The sequence below is a fragment of the Brienomyrus brachyistius genome, chromosome 25 (genome assembly GCF_023856365.1).
Source record: "Brienomyrus brachyistius isolate T26 chromosome 25, BBRACH_0.4, whole genome shotgun sequence".
Taxonomy (NCBI): domain Eukaryota; kingdom Metazoa; phylum Chordata; class Actinopteri; order Osteoglossiformes; family Mormyridae; genus Brienomyrus; species Brienomyrus brachyistius.
In genome coordinates this window covers 6,254,391-6,282,084 of record NC_064557.1, presented here as the reverse complement: position 1 = coordinate 6,282,084, position 27,694 = coordinate 6,254,391, and the positions used below count along the sequence as shown (strand labels likewise).

General features: G+C 45.7%; 1 protein-coding gene across 3 annotated transcripts; it reads right to left on the bottom strand.

Moving 5' to 3' along the window:
* Window positions 1-11,042: 11,042 nt before the first annotated feature.
* Window positions 11,043-27,303, bottom strand: letm1 (leucine zipper-EF-hand containing transmembrane protein 1). 3 transcript variants are annotated; one of them, XM_048995769.1, is made up of 14 exons: window positions 26,917-27,303; window positions 23,018-23,075; window positions 22,390-22,831; window positions 20,194-20,337; window positions 19,146-19,283; window positions 18,354-18,557; window positions 18,131-18,250; window positions 16,549-16,680; window positions 16,349-16,474; window positions 16,126-16,263; window positions 15,152-15,286; window positions 14,867-15,060; window positions 13,955-14,111; window positions 11,043-13,662 (listed from the first exon to the last, which is right to left on the bottom strand). In XM_048995769.1, exons 1-14 carry the CDS (start codon window positions 26,993-26,995, stop codon window positions 13,504-13,506), a joined length of 2,226 nt encoding a protein of 741 aa, XP_048851726.1. In that variant the 5' UTR covers window positions 26,996-27,303; the 3' UTR covers window positions 11,043-13,503. The 3 variants fall into 3 exon arrangements, with proteins under 3 accessions (XP_048851726.1, XP_048851727.1, XP_048851728.1); XM_048995770.1 differs by having other exon boundaries at window positions 13,955-14,093; XM_048995771.1 differs by having other exon boundaries at window positions 22,390-22,783.
* Window positions 27,304-27,694: the final 391 nt, after the last annotated feature.

Sequence of the window (27,694 nt, the reverse complement as noted above, 5' to 3'; positions counted from 1 at the left end):
AAACACACATACTAAACCTGGTAATTAGCTTACTAAGATGTATTGGAGCAGGGAATTCAGGAACTGAGGAGTCCTGCTTTGCGGGGTAACTGAACAGACTCCATTGGTACAACCCTAACCACAACTGTAGCTGATGCAAAATGTTTTATTTAAGCACAGATACATCATGAAAATATAGCAAACACCCATATGACTAGGATGTGAAATAGATTGTTTCCCTGTAGGTCATTTACTGCTTACATATAACAAGCGTAGAAGAACACTATTCCCAGTAGGCCTGTCAGAATCGGCCCCGAGGCTGTTCCCAGCTCCAGGGATGAAGGTTATTTTTGAACTTTCAAAGACTCCTGACAGACTACCTGAAAGACGATGTAAGTCTGGGGGGTTGGCGGCAGAGACGCTGTGCGTGCGAAGCATTATCTTTCACGGACTCCTAACTTCAGAGATGGCCTCGTTGCCACAACACTGGCAGTGGCCAGGGGAGTGTGTACAGAGGAGCAAAGTGCCTGCAGGTATTAAGGGGCTGACGGCAATCCAGGACTCCTTGGATTCTTGGGCAGAAACATTCCATAGCAAAAGAGAGGCCAATTTTAATAAGGATTCTTAGAATTTTATATAGGACTGACTGAGAATAAGGACCCCCTTCACAACTAGGAATATTTTGAAACTCCTGATACGTTTACGTAGGAAAATATTTTCTTTGGTTTGACCTAAACTGATCTATTTTCATTCTGGCTTTTTGTTATTGAGTCTAATGGAATTGCAGCGCCTCACTGGGCAGACATTGCAGTGCCTCACTGGGCTGACATCGCAGCGCCTCACTGGGCTGACATCGCAGTGCCTCTCTGGGCTGACATCGCAGTGACTCACTGGACTGACACTATCTGTGCTTGTTGGCACTTTGTACACTTGGAGTCTGCAGCCATTCAACCACCTTTGTTTAAGGCTGAAGACTTTCGGTGTTCCTAGCTTGTCCTTGTATGGCATCTCTTCGGAATGGGGGGGGGGGGGTCATTCTTGGCACATTTGGCTCCCTCTAAAGCCACAGAATTGTTTATGAAAAGAGGGGAGGGTCCAGAAATGGGAGTCTAAGGGCAAACCCATGGGTCATGTCACCCTTAACAATGTCCGGAGGTGAAAAGTTCAAAGTCCAAAAAGTACAAATCCAGAACAAGATTTTGTTTCAACCAACCAGCTGAGTCCTCTGTGACTGTGACTCTATAGCCTTAAATGGATGGTTGAAACAAAACCTTGGTCTGGATTTGTACTTTCTGGACCTGAACTTTCCACCTCTAACAATATCCTCCACAAACTTATGCACAACTGCAAGTGACCTCATTGGTTACGTTCCTGCTGTATCAAGGCTGGATTATTACGTTCATTGAGTGTCTCCATGTTCTTTTCTCTATTCTTCCATGCAAAGGCTTCTCCATAAGCCCATTATCTCTCTTAGAATGGAAGGTGCTATTATTATGAATTGCGAAATAAAAATAAATGGGACTAAAAGTTTAAGTGAATAGCATTCTCTGAAAATGTTAATCATTCTTTATTTTTATTTTTCTGTGACAAAAACTGCAGTAAATATACCGACAGAACTGTATTATAATGCAGTCAATTGCATTAAGTGGTGCCCAAAATGACATAAATCTCTAGCTTTCACTCTCTAGTAGCACAATGAGCACTATTAGTGAACAGTTACTTTGCTGTTAAAGGGATAATGTCAATAGCTCACTATTTCTATAATACTTAGTAAAGCTTCCTGCACCTATACACCTAAAGTTATTGTAATTATATTGCAATTAAAACTCCTCAATATGTCTGTTTAGGGCTTGTGGTACTTCTTAAGAACTATTTATAACAGCCCATTATATTGACATTGACAATATCTATAACAGAATAAAACCTCGACAGCAGCTATAACGCAGAACATTGCACATCTGTTCCATAGAGTATGTGACTCTCGCTGCAATATCTATACCACAGTAATGGTGGGGATAGCAGTGATTCAAAATGCTTGTGTGGTGACTTACTTTAGTCAGATCATTCGGCCACAGCCCTGGCGAGCTCAGCGGTCTTGGATCTGTCTGTTGGGATTAATGGTTTGTGCTGCCTTTCAAAACATTTACAAGAACAACTATTTATGAGCCGTGTTACGTCATAAACAAGAATTACGCATCTAAACTCGGTTTTATAAACAAATTTTACTTAGGGCCCTCTGCTATGCCAGTTCCTCAGGCAGTTCTTCCTGCTGGACATTTGGAGAACACAGTTCTCACTGACAGTAAGCTACCAGGTCCCACAATGCACTCTGACAAGGACACATGCATTACAGCAATATGTTTGTTATATATTAGTTTTACTAGAATAAATATACCAGTGCTAATAAACGATATAAACTACGCTCCGTTTTATAAACAACAATGGGGAGTTTCTGTATAAACAGTCACCCCCATGTAAATACAGCCTTTTGTGATGAAATGTTAACAAATAAGAAGAATCATGTTATGGATGACTGAGAAAGGCTGTTGTTGTGGCTTCAAATATTAACACAAAGTTTTTAATCATTCTTTGTTTGGCCCACTTGCACTGATGTGCAATAACCCCTAATACAGTTATTAATCTAGAGGGTAATTAAATACAAGGCTGCCACATGGAATATTTGTGCAACTTTCAGAAATATCTATATTAGATTTTTATTTAGATCAAAAACGATATCTGACCTTTATGTAAATCCTAATAATGTCAAAAATTTCTATGAAATGTTCTTGTTGCATCCTTTTAAGACCCAAGAGTCATTCTTTGTACGTAAGTTAGTGGTTGCCAATGCCAGCAATGACGAGCAGCAATGACAAGCAGCAATGACGAGCAGCAATGACTTCTAGAAAATGTTCCCCATTGTTCTTGACCTGTCCTAAACATCAGCTTACATCAGGATCATCCTGATCCTCTCTACAGAGGTGTTTCATCCTATTGATGCTTTTGAGCTGTATTACATGACGTTAACAATGCAAAGTACAATACTACAACTGCGTCCAGACTCAGATCTTCCGAGAAGTCAGATTTCTTCTGCTTCTAGCGATTTCTGTGCATTTAGAAGCAATTAAACCACCTTCCTCTCATTTTAGACATCATCTCGATAGACACATACACTGAATCGGGTGGGGAAATCCATAATTGTGATGAAACATTAACAAATAAGAAAAGTCATGTTACAAATAACTGCTAAAACACAACACATTGGACCTCTATTCTATCGAATATGTGACTCTACCTGCAATTTCTATCTACAGTTTCCCAGCAGGAAATGTTTATCTAACTTTGATAAGAAATGATTGCCATTTTGGTGAAATGAATGCAGGAATATAGATTCTATATATTTCACAGGTTTTCCCTTACCACTGCATTGTGGGAAAGGTACAGTGCACACAGGGCAGTGCTTTCCAGTAAAGGAGCATGTGCATCGAAGCCCCAGTTTCCCACAATGCAGTGCTTTTCAGTATAGGGGCATGCGCATCCAACCCCACATTTCTCACAATGCAGTGCTTTACAGTAAAGGAGCATGTACATCCAGGCCTACATTTCCCACAATGCAGTGTTTTCCAGTAAAGGGGCATTTCCATCCAGGCCCACATTTCCCACAATTCAGTGCTTTCCCGTAAAGAAGCATGTACATCGAGGCCCCTGTTTCCCACAATGCAGTGCTTTATAGTAAAGGAGCATGTACATCCAGACTCATGTTTCCCACAATGCAGTGCTTTCCAGTAAAGGGGCATGTGCATCCAGGCACACGTTTCCCTACCACAAAGCCCCAACAAGCCGGTCTGCTTCCCAGACAGCTGGAGCAGGTAGAGGTTACCCGCTCATCTGTCTGAGAGACGTGCCATCTGTTCCCGGCTGAACCCGCCAGCGCTATGACCTCACCAGCATGGCTGACCTGGGCCTGGGTCATGTGACACCCTTCCCGAAGTGCCCGTTATGGCAGGTCCTGGCAGGAATGAGGAGAAAAAGACACCACACCAGGAGGAATGACACTTGGGAGACTTAAACCCTTTACGTGCACAACCAAGTGGACTGTAGTATGTTCATGTACTTAAGAACATCTGCTTTAAAAGCACTCGGAAAATAATTAGCTTTCCTTGGTCCTTACTGCTCACACCCCATCCAGCATATACACGGGTTTGGGTTAGGCTTCAGGCCCAAGTATGACCCTGACCAAGCTGGATGGATAGATGATGGTCCCTGCTATGGCGCCAGTGTGGATTTTACACCCAATTTCTTTCTACAGTTTCCCAGCAGGAAATATTTATGTAATTTCGACGCCTAAGGGGGTCCGATAGCCTAATGCTAATCACTATAGAGACACTCCCCGGGTTACGATGGTCCATGTTATGATACTTCGACGTTACAGTGAGTAAATATTTTATTCAATAAATTACATGAGATATGCGACATTTTATTATGAAATAGTTAATAGTTTTTCCATGATTTTAAGGTAAACTAATCTAGGCTATCATGTTTGTTAGGTTAGGTGTACTTTATTAAAATACATTTTCACCTTATGATATTTTTGCCTTACAATAACTTTATCGGAACGGAAGCCCATCGTAACCTGAGGAGAGGCTGCAGAATGTACAGTGTTAGTACTCATGGCCAGAAAAAAAGAAAAATAGATTTAGCTCCAGTTGTAATCATTTAAGAAGTTTGTTATTCCGCTATCACCAACTTACGAGACGTCTGAGATCATTTACCTGTTCATATACACGCTCTTGTTAGGCACGTTTGAGTATCTCTGTGTGCATCCACACAAACATGCATGCAGGCCCGGCAAACGTCTGGCAGTACAGAGCGGCATTCTGGGAGGGATGGAGCACCAGTAATTTTCCATGCGAGCAATGTCCCCACTTCTGAAAAGAGGCTAAATTGAGGGGTTGAACTAACAGTCATAGTAATCATAATGAGAATAAAACTGAATTAAATATTGCTTGGTAACAGCTCTGACAATCCTGGCTGTTTTTCAAAGTGTGTTGTGTACTGTGCTGCCTGAGGCTGGGCTTGGCACGCATTGGCATCGCCTTGGCACGCCTTGGCACCGCTTGGCACGTAGCCTTCCGCGAGCTGAGTGCCCTTGACTACACCAACGCCGTGCCAAAAGGAAGAGTGGGGGAGGGGGGAACCGTCCTTCAAACATCCATGTGAAATGCCCCCCCGCTGCTGCCCCCCCCCAGGCTCCCATTTACTGGCTGCCCGGCGTCTTGCCTGGCAGGTAGAGAGAGCAAGTCCGGGGCCCACGGGCTGCTGGGAAAGCCACCTTGGCCAAGGTGAGGCTGGCAGACGCTGGTCTGACACCACGCCCACGTGTCTGCGGCAGCCCCTGAATATGCCCGCAACTCCGCTGCGTTTACGTTCGAGCGTAATCGCTGACACACACGCAACCCTCGACAGTTAATTACTATTGGTCATGCTGAACTGCTTTCACCAGAAAACGGGCGACACCCACACAGAGAGCAGAGCTGCAAGCATGTGCGAATTAGACGAATTATGGCCCATTGTGCAAACCTATATGTGTAAATCGTCGAGATGGTGAGGCCCCACTCAGTGCGGGTCCAAGCCCATGTGGAGCTCTGGGCAAGCTTCACCACCAGTGCCCCCTCCAGGACATATGCAGCACTGCACGCGCTATCTGAGACAAAGTGGAATCGGCTTGCTAACTCGGCGCCCCCTCAGAAGTTGCCGACCTAAACGGCCACCTACGTCACCAGAGTCGATGACCTGCACTAGTCCCAATAAATGCTGAAATTGTATTTAATAATTTATCGTCTTGTTGTTCTATGTTATTTGTGAATGGAATCACCAATACTGTGAAAACAAATTCCTAGTACGTGAGGTTATACCTGGCCAGTGAAGTGAATTCTGATCTGATTGTTGTTTTATTTTATTTTTTTTGAGGGGGGGGGGTATCTGGTGTCTGTGCAGGCGTGTGATGCTGATGTAGACACCCTCCACCTTCCAGCTGGCTTCAGTTACCCGCACAGACGTATGACTTCAGAAACACACAACAGCCAGCGCCCAGGAATATGACCAAAAAAAAAACTTCGTCGCAGGAGCAGCTAGGTCATCAAGTCTAAACTCACAACAGAAATAAATGCTACACCTGCTTAATCCCAATCAGCTCGCTTTTATAGGTGCGACCTCGCTACGAATATGAAACTAAATTTCATGTATTTTATTAAATAGTTCCTATTGGATAAAGTAATAATACACGATGTAGAAAAAAACACAACTAATTTGTATTTTAATTATGGAAGAGCTTTCCCCGTGAGCTCCAAACAAGCAGCGCCTAATTATGCGGAGACAGATAATGCAGCGATGCAGATAAGCGCTTGGACGCGGTCGGGCGTGAGAATGCAGCTTATAATACTGACGTCTTTTCATATTACTGCGTGTAAAGCTGCTCCTCTTAACATTCATCAGCGCGACACGTATTCTTCTAATACAACAATGCAGAATTAATCTATCTGCAATTAAAATGTAAATATGTCCACCGTATCTTTTCAAATTATCTTTATGGAGACATAAATCAGGAAGATGATGGGTTGTACTTTATAAAAAATTTCAATTATTTATTTCACCGGGTGGTTCGTGCTGTTCTTAAAATCGCATCCGCATATTTTTCGTAGCTATGCACGTCTATAAATGCAAAATATGAAGAATATTTAAGCAATTACGGTGTGTGGTTCGGGGGTTAGGGTGGAGAGGGCGGGGCTTCCTGATAGCGGCAATGTGATTGTCTAAATGCCGAAGGGGCGGGGCTCCAGAAGCAGACATGTGCCATCTGCCGGCCCCACGGCGAAATGCTGCGCCCCCTCCGGACACATTCCTTTCCCAGTGTTTACACTCTAGGGCCCCATGACTCATCTCCTTCACAGGCCGGTCCCAGTAAGGCGTGAGGCCCGGGCCAGCGACAGATGTGCCGTCCAAGGGGCCCGTGCCAAGCTGCAGAATGTCTCCGTGAAGAACAGGGATTAGAGAGAGGATGTGGGCCGTGTCAGGCCACCTGCCCCTGCCGGTAACCCCGCTCAGCCTCCCGCCTCCTCTCAGACGCGCACGTCCCGCAAGATGGCAGGCCGTCGGCCGAGAACGTGCCCGGGGTAAATCCTCGGTGACGGGCGTAGCTACAAAGCGTATCCTCTGCGCCCGTCTGACAGCTCCCGTTGCAAGTTTAATGAGCCGCCGCTCCGGTAACGGCAGCGGGTCCTTTTGATTAAAATTCACGGTCGCCTACAAAGAGTGATGAAGTCATCGCTTTAAAGATAAACCCATCAATCGGCATCCCGTTTGACGGCTCCTTCTGTACGGAGAAGCCGGTTAAAAATAAACCTGCTTCATCCCAGATCGTTAAGCTGCACCTTCTGTCCTGCTTTTAATTCCCGACATGATATAAACCTCGTTTCTAAGTTACCGAGCGTGTCAACATGCGTTAAACACGTTAAGTAGAGTAAACATGCCCTTGCAGATCAGGGGAGTTTTGCGCGGCCTGGCTACATCAGAGGCACCTGCCGTTCGGCGCATGCGCAGGTCAGCGCGCCGCCTTGCCGCGTGGCCGCATTTACGCACAAAAAGCGGCGTAAAGCACGCGGCCAAGCAATAAAGCACACATTTATGGGATCCCAGCCTCAACCAAAACCAGTCCGCAGGCTACAATTCAAATCAGTTGTTAATTGATATCAGAAATGTAATGTCTTTGAAATATTTTACATGCAATTAACGCGTTATCAAGAATCCTGTTACGTCTTAAAGGATTATACTAGATTTGGTAACTTTATGATCGTTCGGTGGTTAAAAAAACGTAGGTTTAAGCATGACCATATTCAGGGAAACAACGGGGCACCAAAAGGCGTCATTACAATGGAGGGACATCTGAAGGGTGGGGGGGATGTCTCCCAATATATATTATAATTACTGCCTTGGGTTTAAGTGCTGCTAGGGTTAGCTTCCAATGAGTGACCAGGATCAAGTACAAGTTAGAGTCGAAGTAAAAGGTAAGCACTCCGTTAAAAAGGCACTGCAAGATCCTACAAAGAGCTATTCAGATCAAAGGGATGTGCAAAAACGTAAGAACATCCAAGACACCCCAGGGTCCAGCTAAGGAATAGCCGGTGAAGGCGGAGCGGATCAGTGCCGCGATGAGATTGCTCAGCTGGGTCTTCAGAGTGGAAGGAGACAAAATTTAAATAATACTTTCATGAAATTTTGTATGGTATAGGTTCTTGGTTATATTTCAAAAAATAAAATGACACTCTGGGGCTTTGAGGGGCTCTCAGTGTTATCATTTACCGGCACACGGAAATGTTATTGTCAAACAGATGGGACCACTGACAGAAGCTGAATGGCCGGATGCTGATGGGTGCTGTTCATCACCACGAGATTTACTGTTGTTGGATAACGAGATGTTGTTGGCTGCCTCTGAATCAGATACCTATTTTTTTATGGTAGAGGGAGGTTGATGGCATTTTATATCTCCAGCCTGAATGCCAAGCACCCGGTTCCGTCATCACAGCCTGGCTCTTGAACCATCCACCATTACATACTCACGTGTTTCTTTGCAACACAGTGTGACACTGCATCTTATCAGTGATAAACAGCGCTGCCGAAGGAGACGCGCCAGGAATCTTTGAACCGTTGTGCTGTGTCTTTGGCGCCATCTGTTGCCCAAGCATGGGACTCCACCTTCTGCACTTCGAGATCTCCGCATTGCACAGGTTTTTGCGTTTTTTTTAAGCATCCTGCAACAAAGCTCATACCAAATAGGCAGAAATAGACCAGTTTTGTTGTGTATGAAACCTGCTTCTAAAAATAACACCACAATGTGGAAGAAAACGTTGTGGTAATATTTCTTATGTTGCTAGCTAAATAATATCTGATGTAACGTCTTTCATGTTTGAGGAATGTAACTGGGAAAAGTGGACAATACGTGCCATGTCATTGGGTAATTCTAACTATCAATCACTTTGTGTACCAATCACAGGCTTCTTCTCTGCATATTTCTTGAACCTCTGAATTGCTTGTTTTTTCTAGATATTACTCTGAAACAGGCCTAAGTGGCTTAATTGCTGTAATCACTGTGTTCAGGAGCTTAAGTGCTCAGGTACTCTGGTGCTTTCTGTTCTAGTGGCACTTAATTTGTACAGAATTTATTATCTTTAAACATTTACTTACAGTATCACAATATTCTGTTTTTGAGAATCTTATTTGTGTACCATCTACTTCGTAAATCTGTTTGCAGCTTGTCTGGCACTGTATGTATGTTTATTTGCACTGTGTTCTTGCTGTTGAATGCACCATAATTTCCAGCTGGGACCCATAACGTCGATCTCATTCTTGAGGTAAGTATAACACCTGCAACACGATACAGCCTCGGTGACAATAAAATACCAGTGACCACCAGGACAGGCAACTTACACCTGGGGCCTGTATCATGAAGCAGGATTTCTTGCTTAGCTGGATAACTTGTCAGATTTAAGGTACTCCAGTCTAAATGGCCCTTATCATTGTTCACTGCCATTTATCCAAGACTACCTTAAATCTGACAAATTATCTGGGTAAGCAATATATTCAGCTTCATAACAACAGGCTCCCGAAGGACCAAATGTCTTTGCTGCCTAAACGGTGCTGGAGCGTAGGATCTGTTAGCGAATGGTAGGTCACGACATTTGAAGATCCACTGCAGCTGTGGACGAGAGAACGGGGGAACCACTGAAGTACTCGTGTTGGGTGACTTCTCAAAATAGGCTCGGCCATGAGTGACGCAGACAAATTAGGGATCGTTTTCCTCTACGTGGTGACAGTGGATCTCGCCGTGTTGAGAGGACAGTTGGACCGGATGAGTGACTTGAATCTGAAACATCTATGCAGCAGCCTAAATATAATAGCAAAGTGAAATCAAAGGTATGCTGCTTTGGTAAATTTAACAGGTGCAATTCAGTTTAAAATGGATTTGATAAGCAGGTTCTGCATGAGTGCAAGCCGATAGCTTTTTGGGGGTTAGAGTGGGGATACAATATTTCATCTAGACGCAAAAGTAATATCAATAGTTTTATTCAAATTGATCCTGGGATACATTGTAATACATTGTATTTTTCAGCTGTCAAGAGCAAATGAAGCTCAGGTCATGGGAACCACCGAAGCAGAATTCATCCGCACCCCTCTGTTTCTTACAATTACATGATGGTATGATCCACACTGGCTAAATCAATAAGCCCAGCTTCCACTCCAGTTAAAGGTTGGGGGGAGGGGGGCTGGAGCCCGTCCCAGGCAGCACAGGCTACAAGGCAGGGGGCACCCTGGGTGGGAGGCCAGGGCTTTTTGCATTCATGTCTATGAAATTGTACCCAGATAAAGAAAAGCTGCAACGGTTTCTTCTTTAAAAGCTTTAATCGTAATATGAAGACGGCTCTTCTAGGATAGAAATTCACCTCGCTATGTTCGTTTCTCTGCACGACATCTGAGAAGTCTGGAGATAAGCATCTGTATCCCACTAAAGACATCAAGCACCCAGTGAAGAAGACATCAACTACCAATGCATTACATAACAGGGAACTGAAGGACTAGGTCAAATGAATGGCGATGTCATCTTCCAAGGTCACAATTACCTCTATCATTGTGTTGAATGACAGAAAAGGCCATATAATGTCTGGAAAAATTGCACATTTTTTTACATTGAGGATCTGGACACTGGCACCAGGCTGCACACACCAGTGATTTAGCTGTAGCAGTGAAGTTTAGCTTGACCTACGGATCACCTGGGCAGGATTTACTGGCGCCACCTTCTGGTCAGTGACAAGAAATAGTGCAAATCTGCACGGTTCCATCTGTGTTTCTAGGGTTCAGCAGAAGAGCCCATTGATGGCCAAGTGAGGAGATGATGGCAGGGAGATGAAGGGGCAGGTATCGGGCAGTGAAAGGGTTAAGGAAGGAAAACCCAAAAGAGAAAGTTAAAGGAAGGAAATGGAAACGAGCACAGGGTAAAAAAACAACAAAAGAACTCCGTCAGGAACCAAACTTTATTGAATTAAAATAAATTCTGTCATAGTATGTAAATATGCACAGCTGGAGAATATTCTAAAATACACAGCTACTGATTTAAAGTAGCTTTAAAAGTGAGAATTTTAGCCATTTTAATCAGTTTCTATATCCGATATTTTGATGGGTTAATCCTTGGTGTCAGTCAATCTGTTAAATACTTTAAATAAAACTGATATAAATATCATTGCATTACATAGTACAAAATGCTGGATATAGTAATTCTGAAAGGCTTATTTCAGGAATAAATGCAAGACTGCATCCAGCATTTTCATACTAAATTCAAATATATACTGACATTTACAGAAGTACCCATTGCATTCCTGCGCAAAAGCGATGCAGACAAATTGAGCAGGGAGCGAAAATTAACGCAGTGCTAAGCGGCTTTGAGATCTCACAGGCCACAACGCACCAAAACATTTCACTCCATACAGTTCCCAAAAACTGGAAAACACCTTCAGAATCAAGATGAGACAAGTTCATCTTTCAAAACAATGAGAAATATTATTTAATTAACAGCAAATTAAATGACACTAAATTCCCAAACAAAACTACTTAAGGTCTTTTGCATTCTTGGTATCCCTCTTTCAGTCGAACGACCAGTGCAGCAAACACTACACATCACTTCTGACCCAAATCGGTCTGACGGATCCCATCTCCCTACAGCTGCCTGCAGAAGACGTTTAAACCTGAGTCCAAATTTAAAAAAATTAAAAGCCACGCTTGATCATAGATTAGCCCAACACAGGCCTTTTCAGTTCATAAAAGGTGCTCACAGCATCGTCAGGCCTGAACACCAAACTGCTGTCCACAACCCCAGGTCACATGCCGTGATTTACACACACACATCCAGGGGGCGGGGGTTCCTGCCCGTCACGCAATCACAGCCAAAAAAGCATGAAGCGACGCTTCAGCTGCCAGTAGCCACAAGTTTCAAGTTACTCCCGAGAGAATAGCTCGATTGTTGAGGACAAAGAAGCCTTATGCTGCTTGGGTTTACCCAATACACCCAAGTAATACAAACAGATGATTTCCAACACACCAGGCCAGACCAAATGAACCCATTACAGTTCTATCATCACAACGCCTATGACATGGTGCCCTTTCGTCGACACGCCTTTGGTAAACCAGCGCTGCAAACCCTTCCCTGGCACATACACGTCATAGATATACAGGTACGTGTAAGGAGAAGGTACATGCAGTAGCAGGACAGTCTTCTCATCCGCCTCATGCGAGCCAATCACTTTGCCCCGAAGGTAAGCGTGTTAGGATAAACAGCACTTAACACACTGGTCAATGGACAGCCTTGAAACTACATTTAATGATCGATGATTGATGTCAGAAGCGAAAAAATAAACAAGAGGTGGTCAGCCGGGTCCAAGCACCGCAGGCTAGCAGACCAGAAAGACAGATTATAATGGACGACCATATGGTAGCATGTAAAATGGCTGCCGAAATCCTATTGGCTGATGTATCATTACATCACTGTACATATTGCCTTAGGCTAAGACGAGGGCGGCATAGACCGGATTGGTCCAGTGGTTTTACAGGTACAGATGTCATAGCACCCTCTATGGATGCAATGACACCAGGTTTGCTGCTCCGTCCTCGATATGCCTGCCAGAGTTCGCCTCTGGTGAAGACTGGCCAAAGCACTCTTGAGCTAGAGCAGTTGGTTTAAGATGGGCGTGGTGAAGGGGCGTGGCATTTTGGGCGTGGTGAAGGGCGTGGCATTTTGGGCGTGGTGAAGGGCGTGGCATTTTGGGCGTGGTGAAGGGCGTGGCATTTTGGGCGTGGTGAAGGGCGTGGCATTTTGGGCGTGGTGAAGGGCGTGGCATTTTGGGCGTGGTGAAGGGCGTGGCATTTTGGGCGTAGCTGGTGGCCACACTGTTTATGTAGCTGTCACCACTAGTTTTTGTTCAAATGTTGTTGGTTTTTTTTTGCCCTAAAATCAAATGGGCAGCCAAGGCCGTAAAACCTACAACATTCTGTGGGGACGTGCAGAACCCCACCTACTGACCAGCAAAGGAGGCCCCTTCTGTTCTGGCCAATGTGTCACAGACACGGAGTCATGGAACATATTTCTACATGCTTGGACCCCTAATGATAATATGCACTTATGGAATGATGATGATGATGATAATGATATGATGATCTCCTACGCAGCAAAATATTTAAAATACTTTCATTCCCAAATATAAATATTAATGAAAGGCAAATGGACTCAAACGTTACTATCCGTCCTTAGTATTCTGGCTTAAAATGTATTAATCAGATTTATCAGATTGGAACTAAATGTGGAGGTGCACATGTCCTGTTACATGTGAATTGTACATGACATGTCTGTCTAATGCTGGGAGTCCTAAGCGAGGCCTCATCTGTGCGCCATGCTGTGACTCGGTCTGGCCCCCCTAAGGCTCGGACTCAGCTCTGCACTTCCACAGCCTGCTCCTCCTTCTGCTTTGCCTTCTCTTTGGCCTTCTCCTTCTCCACCAGTATCCCCTCCTTCTCCAGCATCGCCATGATTTCAGCCATCTGCGTGGTGGAGATGTTTATGTCCTCCTTGTCGATCAGCTCCACCACCTATGGGACGGAGAGGTAAACATGTGACTTGGGGGGGCGGGGCCTAGGGTCAGCCACACCCCTTAAGGGCATGGATCCCTGATGTTCTGGGTTGATGATCTAAATACAGATTTACAGTTAGGGAGATGAGGGGAGCTTCATTTGGCACCGCTAAAGATATCAACGCCAGAAATCATCTTACAGATATTTGACCTGAGAACTTCATACAACAGCAGCTAGAAGTAAATAACTTGCAGAGAACACACGTAATATTCAATGTTTCCCCCATCAGTCTACATGATGGACAGCCTACCTTAATGACATCATCGATGTCAATCTTGCCATCCTTGTTTTCGTCCAGCGCTTCAGCGATGCTCTGCAGCTTTTGCTCCGGAATGTTCTGGATCTGCCGCATGATGGCGATCAGCTCGTCGATGCTGATGAGGTTCTCCCTAAAGTTGAAGTACAAGCTGCATACACGAATTGATCACTGAATTTGACAGAGAGTAAGATGGTGGTGTGGGTTAAAGTCCATGCTGGCTTGTGATTGGGAGTCTCACTATCCACAATGATTCGCCGATTCGATCTCTGGAGAAAGTTTAGTAGCTGTGATTTGTAGAGATAAATTTTAAGAAGCACTCGTTTAATCAATTTGCTGCATAAATTTACTGGTAACTGTCCAAAGTAATCCCTGCGTTTTCACTCAGCTAAAACAGTTAGACAACAGCTCTGGATCACATCCAGACTGCTAGATTTAACAAATAATCCCATGTTGATATGATTTATTCAAAAATAATTTCCATAAATATCATGACGAAAGAACCAAAGAAGGGAACAGGCAGGTAAAACACGGCACAAAAGTCTTCATATTTCAGCCATATTTCAGCCAGCATGGCACTGGGAGGATTTAAGTCTGGGCCCAGAGCAACCACACCTGCCTCCGTGAATCACTCTGCACAGTTACCAACTCGCCTGACGGCATCGTCCAATTAGGAGACCCCCATTTGCACAAATTCCCTGGGTCTATCACTGAGTGTCCCCACCACCATTTTACTGTAAACAAGCCAATCCCATAGGTCAGACATGGGATTTTTTAATCACCGGGACGGACGCAGACTGAATAAACTGCAGTCTCTCCACACACACACACACACACATCCCAACAGAAATAAGTCATCTTGTTAAATCAGTCAAGCTAAAGAAACGCACTAACGTGAACACTCACCCCAGAGGTGGCGCCGCCCTGCTGTCCATCTGTCCATCCAGCGTCGCCTTGTCCTTGTCCAGTTCGGTGATGATGCTGTCGATGCGGCCGATCATGAGGTTGACCCTTCGGGAAAGACGCTTGCTGGCCTTTGACTCCTGCACTACCGCCTCCTGACCAGCCTTGGACAGCTCCTTCTTCATCTCCTCCAGGTCCTAGTGTCCCAAGTTAAGCCCATCAGAAATCACAGTCGAAACATTTAGAGGTTCGGCTCAGAGGTAAAGCTCAGCGGCTGGGACTCCTTACTTCGTTGTACTCCTGCACGTCGTCCTTCAGCTCCTCCAGCTCCTCCTTTTCCAGAGTCAGTAGCTTTTTCTGCTCCTTCAGTTTGGTGCAGGCATCACTCAGCATGTCGATCTCCTCTTTGGTGATCTCCTCTCCCTGAACGGGGCAGAACACTGATAAGTGAGGTGGAGCATCAAACATCTGTGTCATCTACATAAGAGAGGTGCTGAAACCAGGAAACACCAGCCAAAACGCCAACATTCCACAACTATCTGCATTCATCAGTTCATAAACTTAGTCCTTTACTACTACAGATCAGGGTAAAAAGAGGAGCAATGACTCAGTAAACATGATAGTATTCTGCTATTCCTCATCTGCATGGTTCGAATTACGGGGGAGCTAAGGGGAGCACGGCTCCCCTGAGACGGACCGGGGCTCCCCTGAGACGGACCGGGGCTCCCCTGAGACGGACCGGGGCTCCCCTGAGACGGACCGGGGCTCCCCTGAGACGGACCGGGGCTCCCCTGAGACGGACCGGGGCTCCCCTGAGACGGACCGGGGCTCCCCTGAGACGGACCGGGGCTCCCCTGTTCAATTTTGTGTTGTAGGTTATATTTTATATTTTCTATACATTGAGGTTCCTGAAATAAAAAAATAGCATAATAGCATAAATGACAGCGTTGTGTGTATAATTCGAACCCCGCTCATCTAAAGTCCAGAGGTGCCCTCACTGTCACCTGCCTGGAATCATACGGCAGAAGTCACCCAAATGGGTATAGGTTTCAGTCCTGTAAGAGCCACTGCAATCGCAGTGGGTAATGATGCAGTAACGAGGTTGAGAGAGACAATCTGCGGTCAGTCCTTAGAAATAAGCTGCATTTTAACTGTATGACTGTAATATTAAAACCAGCAGGAAGCAGTGGACTTGTACACGTTCCTAGCCCCTCTTTAGCCACACCCCACAGCTTGCCAAGGCATAGCCCCGCCCACCGTACCTTGATACCCTCAAGAACGGGGGCAGTGTCCTTCAGGGTCTCTGAATGGATGGTGGTGTCCACACTGACCAGCTCCTGATCAGGCTCCCCAGCCACCTGCGCCTTCGGGGCCTTGGCGGCAACAGGCTCCGCCTCCTTCTGTGGAATGAGATACGCCCATCTGAGCCCTGAGCTGCCCCAGCAAATGTGACCACGGTGTTTGGGGGGGGGGGGGGGGGCTTACCTCAGCCAGCCTCTCCCTCTGCTCCTGCTGGATGGCCAGCTCCTCTTGCAGTGTGGTCTCCACTTTGGTCCTGTTGTCCACCTTGGAGAGTTCCACCTCAGCCACCTTAACCTGGGCTTCCTTAGCCTTAGCCAGACACAGATGCAGTGTCACATGGAATCAAACGCATTCAACACAATCTCTCGCACACGCACACGCACCACAACATCTGGCAGCGTCTGCAGGGTGGTCTTAAGCTGGTCAGCGGGGGACAGTGTGTCTGGTAGGAACATTGCTCTGGACAGTAGCAGCAGCGAGGTGGGGATCTGCTGATCCAGATGCAGCTCCAACCACTAGAGGGAGACAGAGACATTTTAATTGCATACAGACCACATACAGCAGACTTAAAAAAAAAAACAAACCCCACAAAATTAGAGGTGTGTGCATTTTTTGGATCAAACCGTACAAATAAAATTACATTCAATGGTTTGTCCAACACTGCGTCTGTCCAATTGCTTTTTTATCAGATTTAGAACATGCATTTAAAAGATAAGAGAAATTAAACAGGCACTCAGTAGAGATTTCTAATAAAGTCATTTAAATACATTACAGATCATTACATCAAACAGATCGATTATAATCACAGAAGTACAGGCTATGCAAAATCCCGTCCGCCCCATTCTCACAATGCATGACTCTGCCAGTCTGAAAAGTATCTATATGACTTCAGATCCTGAGGCGTGGCTTGTTACAGAGGAAACCATCCATTTATCTCTCAGAGCATCAGAAGTAACTTCTGCAGATGTAGCTTGTGGTTTCTTGCACGACCAAAAAGGGAGGAGGGGAGTCTCTTTAACCTGCCTGTTGAATGTTATGGCTGGTTCATGCTTCTCCGCACGCATACTAGCGGATGTGTCCGGTCGAACGTTTACGACACGCTTGACGTCACTGTTCACCTCCGCGGATGAACGCCTGCCACACTCCAAATGTGCACCCGGGCAGCACTGAACACCCTGGGCGTGATCAATTCACTAGTGTCCATGATAATTCTCTAGCCAGCTCACTTCTGTGGTATGTGCGCAGGGAATATCAGAATAATAATTTATATTATTGTTAATAATATTAATTAACGTAGGATCTTACTATTTGACCTTCAGAGCTCTGTCTCCACTAAATGCTGCTGATTAATTCATGCCAACAAATATTCTGGAAAACAAAAAAAATCCCCAATTTAGAAAATATCATGTTCTAAAAACATCCCATCTGCCCCGAAATCATCTAAAGGATGGCCAGGGAACCTTACCCAGAAAGGGCCGCTGTGTGTGCGGAGTTCTGCTGCAACTCCCTAATTAAATTACTAAGTAGAGGACTGATTTTCTGAAGGGGCCTCACACCTGGGTTTGAACAGTGTATCCCAAAAACCTGCACACACCCCCCGGCCGTTTGTGGATAAGATTGCCCACCCCTGTCCTAAAGAGAAAAACGACGTATGGAGAACCTTGTCAGTAGTGTAGTAAATATTTATATTAAAAAATCTCAATAAAGATAAATCTTACCACAGAAATTCATGCAAATCAAGAGCAAAGGGACAGTTATCCTGTGCTGAAGCACAGCTCTGTATATATGGCATGGAAATAAAGCCCCATTTGACTTAAATACGAAAGGTATTTTCAATGGCTGAATCATTTTCTGGGTTAACGCAGCCACCATGAGAAGTCTGAAGCTGGGGCGGAGGTGATGGAAGCGTGACCTTTGACCCCACCTGCCACGTCACGCCCCATGTGACGGAGAGGCCCGATTTACCTGTCTGAGCTGCTCGCGCAGCCTCTGCTCGGTGACACCCAGCGCCCGCATGCCTCGCACCCGACACGCCGCCTGCAGCTCGCTCACATTCAGGCTGTCCACGCCTTCCTCGGCGATCAGCTGAAGGCGGGAGACGACAGTCACGCGTGTGAGACACTCAGATACTCCAGCGCTCCGGCTCGAATTCCGCGACGGTCAGGTCGGCGGCTCGGCGGGGCCGGACCTTGTCGTCGGTGCGGATGGCGCGCAGCTTCATGATCAGCTGGAACCGCAGGAAGTTGTTGGTGCCGATGGACTGCAGCTCCAGCAGGCGGCACAGAGCCACCAGCTGGGGCCGCGTCAGGTTGTCCAGAGTCAGCTCATCCTCAAACAGCTTGGAGAAGCGAATGATCTCCTCATTGCTGGGCCTCTCCCCAGAATCCCGGATCTATGAGGAAGATGGCGACGTCTAGCTCAGCGCCTGACACAGGGACACCTCAACACAGGCCCCAATGCGACATTCTTCTCAGGCAGAAAACCACAACTATTGACTCTACTAACACAACACATGCTCAACAAATGGTTGTTGACGTGCGTCCACATGAAAAGATGAATGTCGCGAAAGGGTAAATTACATTAATGTGTCAGGCAGCTAGCAGATACAGAATAGTGTCAGGAAAAATAAGGCAAAGCATCTCAAAGCAGACATATGGTTTAGGACGGCTTACATATGCATGTGCTGCTGTCTCGTGGCTCTTGCCAACTCACACAAAACATACTCATAACCAGGATGTGACTCAGTACGTATGTAACATACACAGCTCTCCAACACTTAGCACACACAGCATTCATAATGAGACTCTTTGCATCATCTCCAAAACCTACAATGAATCAAGTTCCGGGGTAATAGAACATAAAGGAAGATGCAGCAGACTGTCCCAGAAGCCTTTACTCTGAATGAAGCTGCTTACGGAAGGAGCCAGCAAATAGATTCTCACTGGGAATGGGGGTCAGGAACCTGACCAATGGGCATTACCTTCTGGAAGAAAGTAGAGAACTCCTTAGTCACGTTGTCCTTAGCGGCTTTGTTGCGCAGGGCAATCTCCTCCACTGTGTCCTGGAGGAACTTGGCCATCTCCAGCTTAACCCTCAGCTCCTTCTTCAGTCTTTCCTCCTGTAGCGAGCACACATGGCACTTAGCTATACACCACATTTAACACTTGACACACTGTACCCCAAGGATAACGTTTTACCACTTGGTGCACTGTGTCCTGAAATGAATGGTTTAGCACTTGGCGCTAAGTGCCAGGGCTAACGCTTTACCACTCAGTGTGCTCTGCCCTGCAGCTAATGCATTAGCACTCAGCACACTGCGCTCTGGGGCTATCGCTTTAGTATTCGCTATGCTGTGGGCCAGGGGCTAGCACTTTAGCACTCGTTATGTGGTACACTGCTGCTAGCGCTTTAGCACCCACTCACTATCCGATACGCTGAGGCTAGCACTTTAGCATTCAGTTGTGCCCTGGAGCTAGCACTTTAGTACACACTACGTTATCAGTTGGGGTTAGAACTTCAGCACTTGCTATGCTGTGCCCTTGGGCTAATGCTTACTCAGCACACAATGACCTGGGGCTAGTGCTATGCTGTGGGCCAGGGCTAGCGCTTTAGCACTCTGCATGCTGTTCCCTGGGACTAGCATTTTAGCATGAGTTACCTGGAGTTAGTGCTTTAGTACTTGCTACACTGTGGGTCTAGGGCTAGCACTTGAGCACTCTGCACGCTGTGCCATGGGGATAGTGTTTTAGCATGTGTTACACTGCGTGTTTGGGACATGCTGTGCCCTGGGGCTAGCGCTTTAGTACTTGCTACATTGTGGGTCTGAGCCTAGCGGTTTAGCACTTGACATGCTATTTCATGGGGTTAGCATTTTAGTGCTCGCCACACAGTGACCTGGGTTTGGCGGTTCAGTAATTAGCATGCTGTGCCCTGGGGCTAACAATATAGCACTCACTACACTGTGGCCTGAGGTTAGCACTTTAGTGCTCACCATGCTGGCTAGTGTTCAGGGACAAAACCATTCCTACCTTCTTGGACTGCGTCTCGAAGGTGGAAGGCAGCATGTTGGGGAAGAGCTTCAAGGCTACAGGAAGTAGGAACTCCATGAAGGGCACAATGATGAAGACCAGGAAGGGCAGGAGCCGGAACACGTCCGCACAGGTACGCAAGAACTACAATAAGAGCAGAAAGGTTCAAGAGCTTCAGCCAATGATCATATTTCAATCATCTTTTCCATTGACGATGGACCACAGGTAGTCCTGTATATTTCTTTCTACCCAGCATGAGCAGAGAAGACCAAACTAAATGATTATTTGCCGAGCCTTGGCAGGTGTGCTGGCCATAGGACAGAATGAATATCCACCACTGGCAGGGGTCTGACGAATGGGAAGCCATGATTTACATCCAGACTGAGCTCACAGAGAACCCCCGAATGCTAATGCTAATGGCTAAGGGGCCACCAGATTGGCCGGCTGCCACGTCCCCTGTGTTCAGACAGCCGTGGGGGTAGGTAACAGAGGATTATGTGGGGGTAGGTAATCCTGAAGGAACACGTTCATAGATGCGGGGTGGGGGGGGGGGTGAAAGGTGGTGTTTAACCCCTCCCCTGTCCACCGGGGACAAAGCTTGGCCTGTCGACCTGAGAAAGAGCTTTTGTCCTCCATCCATTGGCATGGAGATGGACCCTGCGAGCTCCGGCTCCATGAGGAGCTGAGTGTGGACCAGGCACACAAACAAACAAGCTCTTAAAGGAACAGCATCGCCTCTGGCACGTCACAGGCAAGCGCAGAGAGTCTGAACAGCCAAGGGGGTTCAAGTAGGTCCGAGTGGGCAGTGTGTACTTCAGCAGGTCAGGAATCTGTGCCTGTCCAGAACTTTGTGGGATTGAATCGTGGAGCCAACAGCACAATCACATCATTAAACACTAAAGAAAGACCCTTTACCCCAACTGCTTCAGGGCATCATCACTGGCTGTCCCTTTCCTATAACCCAAAAACGTGCTCTATGTACATCACATGGCATGTATGTCACAAAAAGCAAGTTGAGAAATACGAAAACTACCCCATTTCCCAACAGGTATGAATAAAGTGTACATATACACAGTATTGTTCAGTTAGAACTAAATTTCTTTCTTTTAATCTAACCATCCCAAGCTTACAATTTGAGCATTGTCGTCACAAAAAAATACAAGTGCTGACAAACTACAATTCCCAGTACACCTGCAGCTGAAAACAGGACTGGAAGTGCTGACAAACTACATCTCCCAGCACCAGTGCAAATTGCACTTAAAATGGAAAATAGATGCATCCGCCCATACTAGTCTACAGCTGGATACATGAGTGTAAAGACATCACAGACTGAATCAGCACTCTGAAGCAAATGGCTCTGTGACATACCAGCAAAATTCGCTTTTTTGAGGGCAAACATCATAAATAGCACTGCTGTTTTCTCAAAGTGAGTCACATGACAGGGTTTTCAGCCAAGGGGGAAATGCACTGATGCTGCAAACATCATTAAAACACTAAAAACCAGGAACGGGGAGGTTTTGCAGCCTCTCTATTGAGAGACAGACGATAGTCCCCCCCCCCCAATTCCCATGAGGAAACCAAGCTGAAGACTGAAGCCATTATCCCGGTAATCCAATCCTCGCCATCTCTCAGAGTCACCAAAAACCACCAGAGAGTCTGATGTGACTGAACCAAACCCGCTCACGGTCCTCTGCCTCCTGGAAACACACAGATCGTACACACCAGGGACCCAACTGCAGTCAACAAACATTTCAGTCTGCTCCCTCAAATCCAAACCACCAAAGTCTGTGACAAAAAGGCAAAATAATGCCAAAGTCTACATCTAGCTTTGAAGTTGTACCACATACTACAGGCGGCAACTCCTTCAAATAGCGCCCCCCTAGGTTGTGGGGGAGGTGTGCGGGTCAGAGGGTTAAGACCCTGTATCCATGATCAGAAGGTTGCCGGTTTGAATCCCATGATCGACAGACTGAAGCCACCATAGGACCCTTGTGGGAGGCCCTTAATGCCCATCTCCAGGGGCGCTGCATGTTGGCTGACCCTGTGTTACCCCCAAGCTTGTTCTCACCTGATTATGTGTCAGTGTGTCTTAGAGGGCAGGATGGGATAGGCAAAGAAGAGTGTTTCCCCATGGGATCAAAACATTTCTGTTTCTCTTCCATTGCGCACTCCGGAGCGAAGGCGGGTATAGCTCACCTGCCGCCTCTCGCGGCGGGACAGTACGTTCCCGTTGAGTACCCGCCACAGCATGCGCCCGGTGATGGTGGTGTCCACCCACAGCAGCCGGAAGCCGTGGTAGTAGTGCTTCAGCTCGTCCAGCACGCGCTGGCCCAGGGAACGCCGCACCAGCGGGGCTTCGGCCGCGGGGCTGTAGACCGGACCTCCCTCTTCCAGAGTCTTGTTCTTGTCCTTCAGGGACTTGAGGGACTTCTCCACCTTGGAGTCGTCGCAGAGCCGGGCGCTGCCGTGCCACCATCGCACGGGGGCGGCGGCCGCCCACGTCCCCAGGGGACCGGGAGGGGGACCCGCCACCTGGCCGCAGTACAGCCTCCACGCGCCTGGGGACTGCCGAGAGCTGCCAGGTGACGGGCTGAAGAACAGCGGGGAGAAGGCCGGCGCTCTTTGAGGCCCGTCGGTCCTAAAGGCACCGGGAAACTCAATGCCACCTCACACTTCAGCTAGCTTTAAGCATACTTAACTATTAGCATTCTGCTAGCACAAGCATGTTTACAACTGCATACAATCATTCCTCTGCTTTACATTTATTCTATTCCAATAACAATTCAACACACAACTCAGCGAGCCGCGCTCCTTGAATGCTTACCTTTGGTTCGTCATTCTGAGAGCTGTGCACTGAAAACAGATCGTATCTGACAGCTGGCCTAGGACAAAGACACCAGAACAGATCAATACTTTAAGACAGCTGCTATAAAAGGGGTTAAACGGCCTGACTTCAGAGGAAGGGGTTTCAGGTTGAAAACCCAGCAGGGGTCGTACCGTGCCGGTAAAGTTCTCAATCTTAATTTATGGACACTAACATTAACATTAACCGACACTCATAAGTGGACACCCCAGAGCACATGTGAGAAGACCTCCAGCCTGCCTGAGCTGCGCTAATCGCACTCACTGCATCTTCATGCACTGTCTGTCTGTACGAATGTAAACATGCTTATACGACACGTTCAAAGACTCCCTCATAACCAATTTAAATAAATGAGTACATGCATTTCTTTGCAATTTCACTGGTTACTGAGGATTCCAATAAGAGACTGGTGTCCACGGGTATGTACAGGTATACAGAAAGTAAGACGAGAGAGACGCGAGTGATCATCAGGCTGAGGGGTACGACAGACGGTACACAGCAAAATCGCCGGTGTTAAATTAACTCTTGTTGTGTTAAAACGGACATGTAGAGTTTATTTGGTCTGGAAGTGTTCATTTTACACTGGTGTTGTTTTCCGTGTAGGTCGGCTGGGTAACACTGAAGGGGCTACTCATGCAACACTGACTTACAGATTCATACTGACACAAGTGTTCAAAAGTCATAATTCTGTTTACAAATTACTGAATTTCATTTCATCTTGTACCCTAGTTTTTGTGTGACAGATTGTATTACATAACTATCTACAGAGCATACCACAGGCCGTCTTAAAGAGCAGTACCATCCAAAATGCCCACTCTCCCCAGCATAGCTTCTTCTGGTCCAAGGGCAATAGAAGGAGCTATTTCACCATGTGCTTGATTACATCCAGCACGGCCTTCACCAGTGCAAAGGGCACCTGGCACTTTATGGGTGGGTCTCGTGTACAAACACGGCCAAGGGCCTTTGAACGTGACACCAAGGTGGCCTGACAGAGTATTGCACATGAAAAGAAAAAAAAAAGACATCGACAGTGAGCCTTATCTTATAAAAACAGAGCGTAGCTTTGATGAACCCCACCAAAGCAAATCATAGATATCACACAGCACAAATACTGGGGAAAATAGCTAATCATAATTATTATGACAGATACTGCGATTGCTATTTGATTTGTCGTATTTTTTTAAAAGTCTAGGTTCAATTCAATATTAAATGTGCAAGAGATTTAAAACACGACGCAGCATTACCACATGAGATGCCATCAAAATATTAACTGGTCTAGGATGCAAGAATTTAAAGAGATGAATTGCTTCCAATATGTACTTATTACCTTTTTTTAATTGCCAATTGATTTATGTTTGATTCTTAACTATCACAAAAGCTGTGACTGTGTTAAGTTTAAGTAATAAAAATAAACATAAATAGGAAAGGTAACAGGGATCCTGCAGCTAACGCTGTTTGTACCCTTAATAACAGGACCTTTCTGACACATGAAAATCTCTGGCCATGAAATAGGTCGGTCATTCACTGATAGCTTAGCAGGAATCAATATTTGCAATATTCGCAAATGTAATGCTTGCTTCGGGATTCACGTGGTCGTACACTCAGTTGCCTTGACGCACTGCTGATTGGTGTGAATCCACAAGGAGGAAGTAAAACGTGAATTTGTAAAACTATTCTCTGGACATAAAACCCTGGGTCAGACATGCTGTATAATGCATACCCTAAATCGCAGCCTTTGCAATTCCTTAATGGCGGCGTTTAAAATCGCGATTTCGATTTGAAATCGATAAATCGTTCAGCCCTACCGGGAACTACCCAGAATACTGGCATACAACGCTTCATCGAATAGACCAAGCGTTGGAAGACGTCTCAAAGTTAAAATTCATTCAGAATTAAATGCAATGTTGCCTTTTCATGACAGATATGGAGCCAAACAAGTCTTAACATATATGTAACCTTAGAATCAGACACATTGGTTACAGAATGAGTCTGATAAAAGACAAGCAGAGAACGCCAGCTGGAAAAACAGTGAGGCTGCAGAGATGGCTGTACGTGTCAACCCAAGACATGATCATTATTCAAATAATATCAGGTGGGATAAGTACTGATTGACTGCAGCCAAAACTAACAACCTGAGGCATGTCTGCACAAGAGGCGGGGAGGGGCGATGTTTCACCTCCGTGCCGCAGGTGAGGACAGGCTGGGAACAGCCTCCTTAGAGAACCTCGGATGCCCTAGCCACAGTATGACCCGTCTTCTCTGCACAGTCAAACGCACCCCAAGGGGCGTTCCATGCGAGCCAGACAGGAGTACGGTGCACGGCACTTGGCAGTCTGCTCTGACCCTAAAGCCTCATAGCCAGGCTTAGCTAGCAGTTTGCCCTGTCAGTCTCAGTACATTTGGCCCTGGGCCTTCATTCAGTTCCACTTGTCTTTGAGAGACACTCTGTGCTTTCACTAAAACCACCTTTTCCAATAAAGTTATACAAGCCAAACAAAAGACATATACACATATTAGGGAAAATACTTAACACCAAATCCATAGCTATCCAAAAAAAAAACTAATAAAAAACGTGGGGAAAAAAATCTAATAAAAATGACTCCCAAATGATAAGCAATAAGCACAGCACTTTACATAGCTTACCATGGTGTGCAATACAATGCTATTGTAACCTTTGATGTTTGACCATAAAAGCGTCAAAACACTGTAACTGCATATAATAAAAGAGAATTTCCTACTCCCACTCTTGTGTATTTTTGCAAGATACTTTCAGGAGAGTGCTCTGGACAAGTTAACAAAGACAAAGTATGTATACATGAAATCAAACAATGACTCTGCAGGTATATACCAGTCATATACTGACCTGTCATCCAAAACAGGAGTGCTTTTAATAAGTTTCATTGCACTTCTTCTTATTCTAATTATGTACAACCAGCTTCACAACATACATCTCACATTTCATATGTAGATAAGCAACCGTTTTCTACTGCTAGTAAACGGGATTATTGACGATGCGCACATCAGTTTGGAAACATCTGGCAGACATTTCTTTACAGGTTTGGAAACAACTCGCGAGAACCTTTGGAGGTGCACCTACATCAGGCGCTTTCCAGAAAAAAAAGCATGAAAGCGGCGTATTTTAAAGTGTCTCCGTTTTTACTATTGTCATTTTGGAATAAATCAAAACAAAATACACACAGATCATGCAATATTTGATTTAGCTACATCATCTAAAGCTTGTAGCTAAATGTTCTTACATTTAAATCCAAATATGAATCAAACAGATTTCAAAAACAGTCCTGAAATGGGATTTATGGGGAATTTCATCAGAAACCTCAAAAATCACACTCGGATTTGATACGTAATACTTGACAGGTGCAAAGATGTCCGTACTGATACGCCGGTACACCGGATAGTTAGCTTTAGCAGAGAAGCCAGTAAAGTCCTAGGATTACACTTATTATACAACACTAAACTACTTAATTGGGTAAAAAGCATTTGCAGCATTTAGATAATCATTTAAACAAAGATCGAGTCGTTCATAATTCACATTTACGGCACAGACTAAACGGACACACATGCGGCTAACTGGCTGTCGATTGCCGAGACACAGCAAATTGATCTATGTAACCATCTTGACGTCTCGTAAGCCACTGTGTTGCTTGATATTCACCTTACGAATCGGTCTTTTTAACCGTCACACAAGCACACTTACATAACCAGCAACATATTTCGAAAGCGAGCCAACGCTTTAAAAAAACGGTAAGGTCACTCAGCCCCACAGCCTGCCAGCTAATAACCGAGCCCTGCTCAATTACCAAGGCAGCATCACGTTTTAAATAATCAAAATTATTTATTACCTCTTCTCAGCTCTTTGTTTAGTGACCTAGACGTCTTAATTAGAGGAGACCGGGATCTTGAAAAAAGGATTAAAGCCATTGTGGTTTTGATTCAGCTGAATGATAACTAAATGACTAGCGAATGATGGTTACCGCTAGCCTAGCCTAGCTTAGCCTAGCACAGCCCCGATCCTGAGTCACTGGAGTGCCGGTTTCATGTCTTTCCTTCTTGGGTGAGTAACACGGTGCGCCCCTGGCATTCCTCGCTTCCGCGTCTGACTGGAGCGGATCCCAGCTATCCGGAATGAGTCACAGCGGTCACGGGCCGTCACATTCCGCCTCGGTGCTGAGCGGCGCGGGTTACTGGACAGCACGGAAACTCTGCGACCGCTCGCCCCGTGAGGCTGAGACGCGAGATCTCGCGATACGCGGGAGCACGTGGCACCTTTTTAGTACTACGTTAACAAAAAAAAAAAATAAAATCCACGTTGCGGTCATTGCTTACTGCACATTAGAAAATAGCCAATATTGCAGTTTGTGGGTCGGTTACTTATTAACCATTTTGTCTCAGGATAAAAGTACACTTAAATAAAATGTGTTCACTGCGACCCTGACCAAAATAAGTGGTTGAAAGATGGATGATAAGTGTTTTATTCTGCAGTCCCAGTTAAAATTAAAAGTGAGTTACATCTTTCTTAATTGGTAAGATGTAAATCATCACAACGGCCGTAATACTTTCAATCGGAAAGACCACGCCCTGCAAAGGACTGGGTATGATGCAAAGTCTTTTTCTGTTAAT

Bases quoted from the DNA above. Each gene is read 5' to 3' on its own strand.
- letm1 (XM_048995769.1), bottom strand. From the start codon at position 26,995: ATGGCTTTAATCCTTTTTTCAAGATCCCGGTCTCCTCTAATTAAGACG. The intron at 18,251-18,353 runs GTCCGGCCCCGC...TCCCGCCTTCAG, and splicing joins CCATCCGCACCGACGACAAG to CTGATCGCCGAGGAAGGCGT. The intron at 14,112-14,866 runs GTGAGTGTTCAC...TCGTGTATGCAG, and splicing joins AGGGCGGCGCCACCTCTGGG to CTTGTACTTCAACTTTAGGG.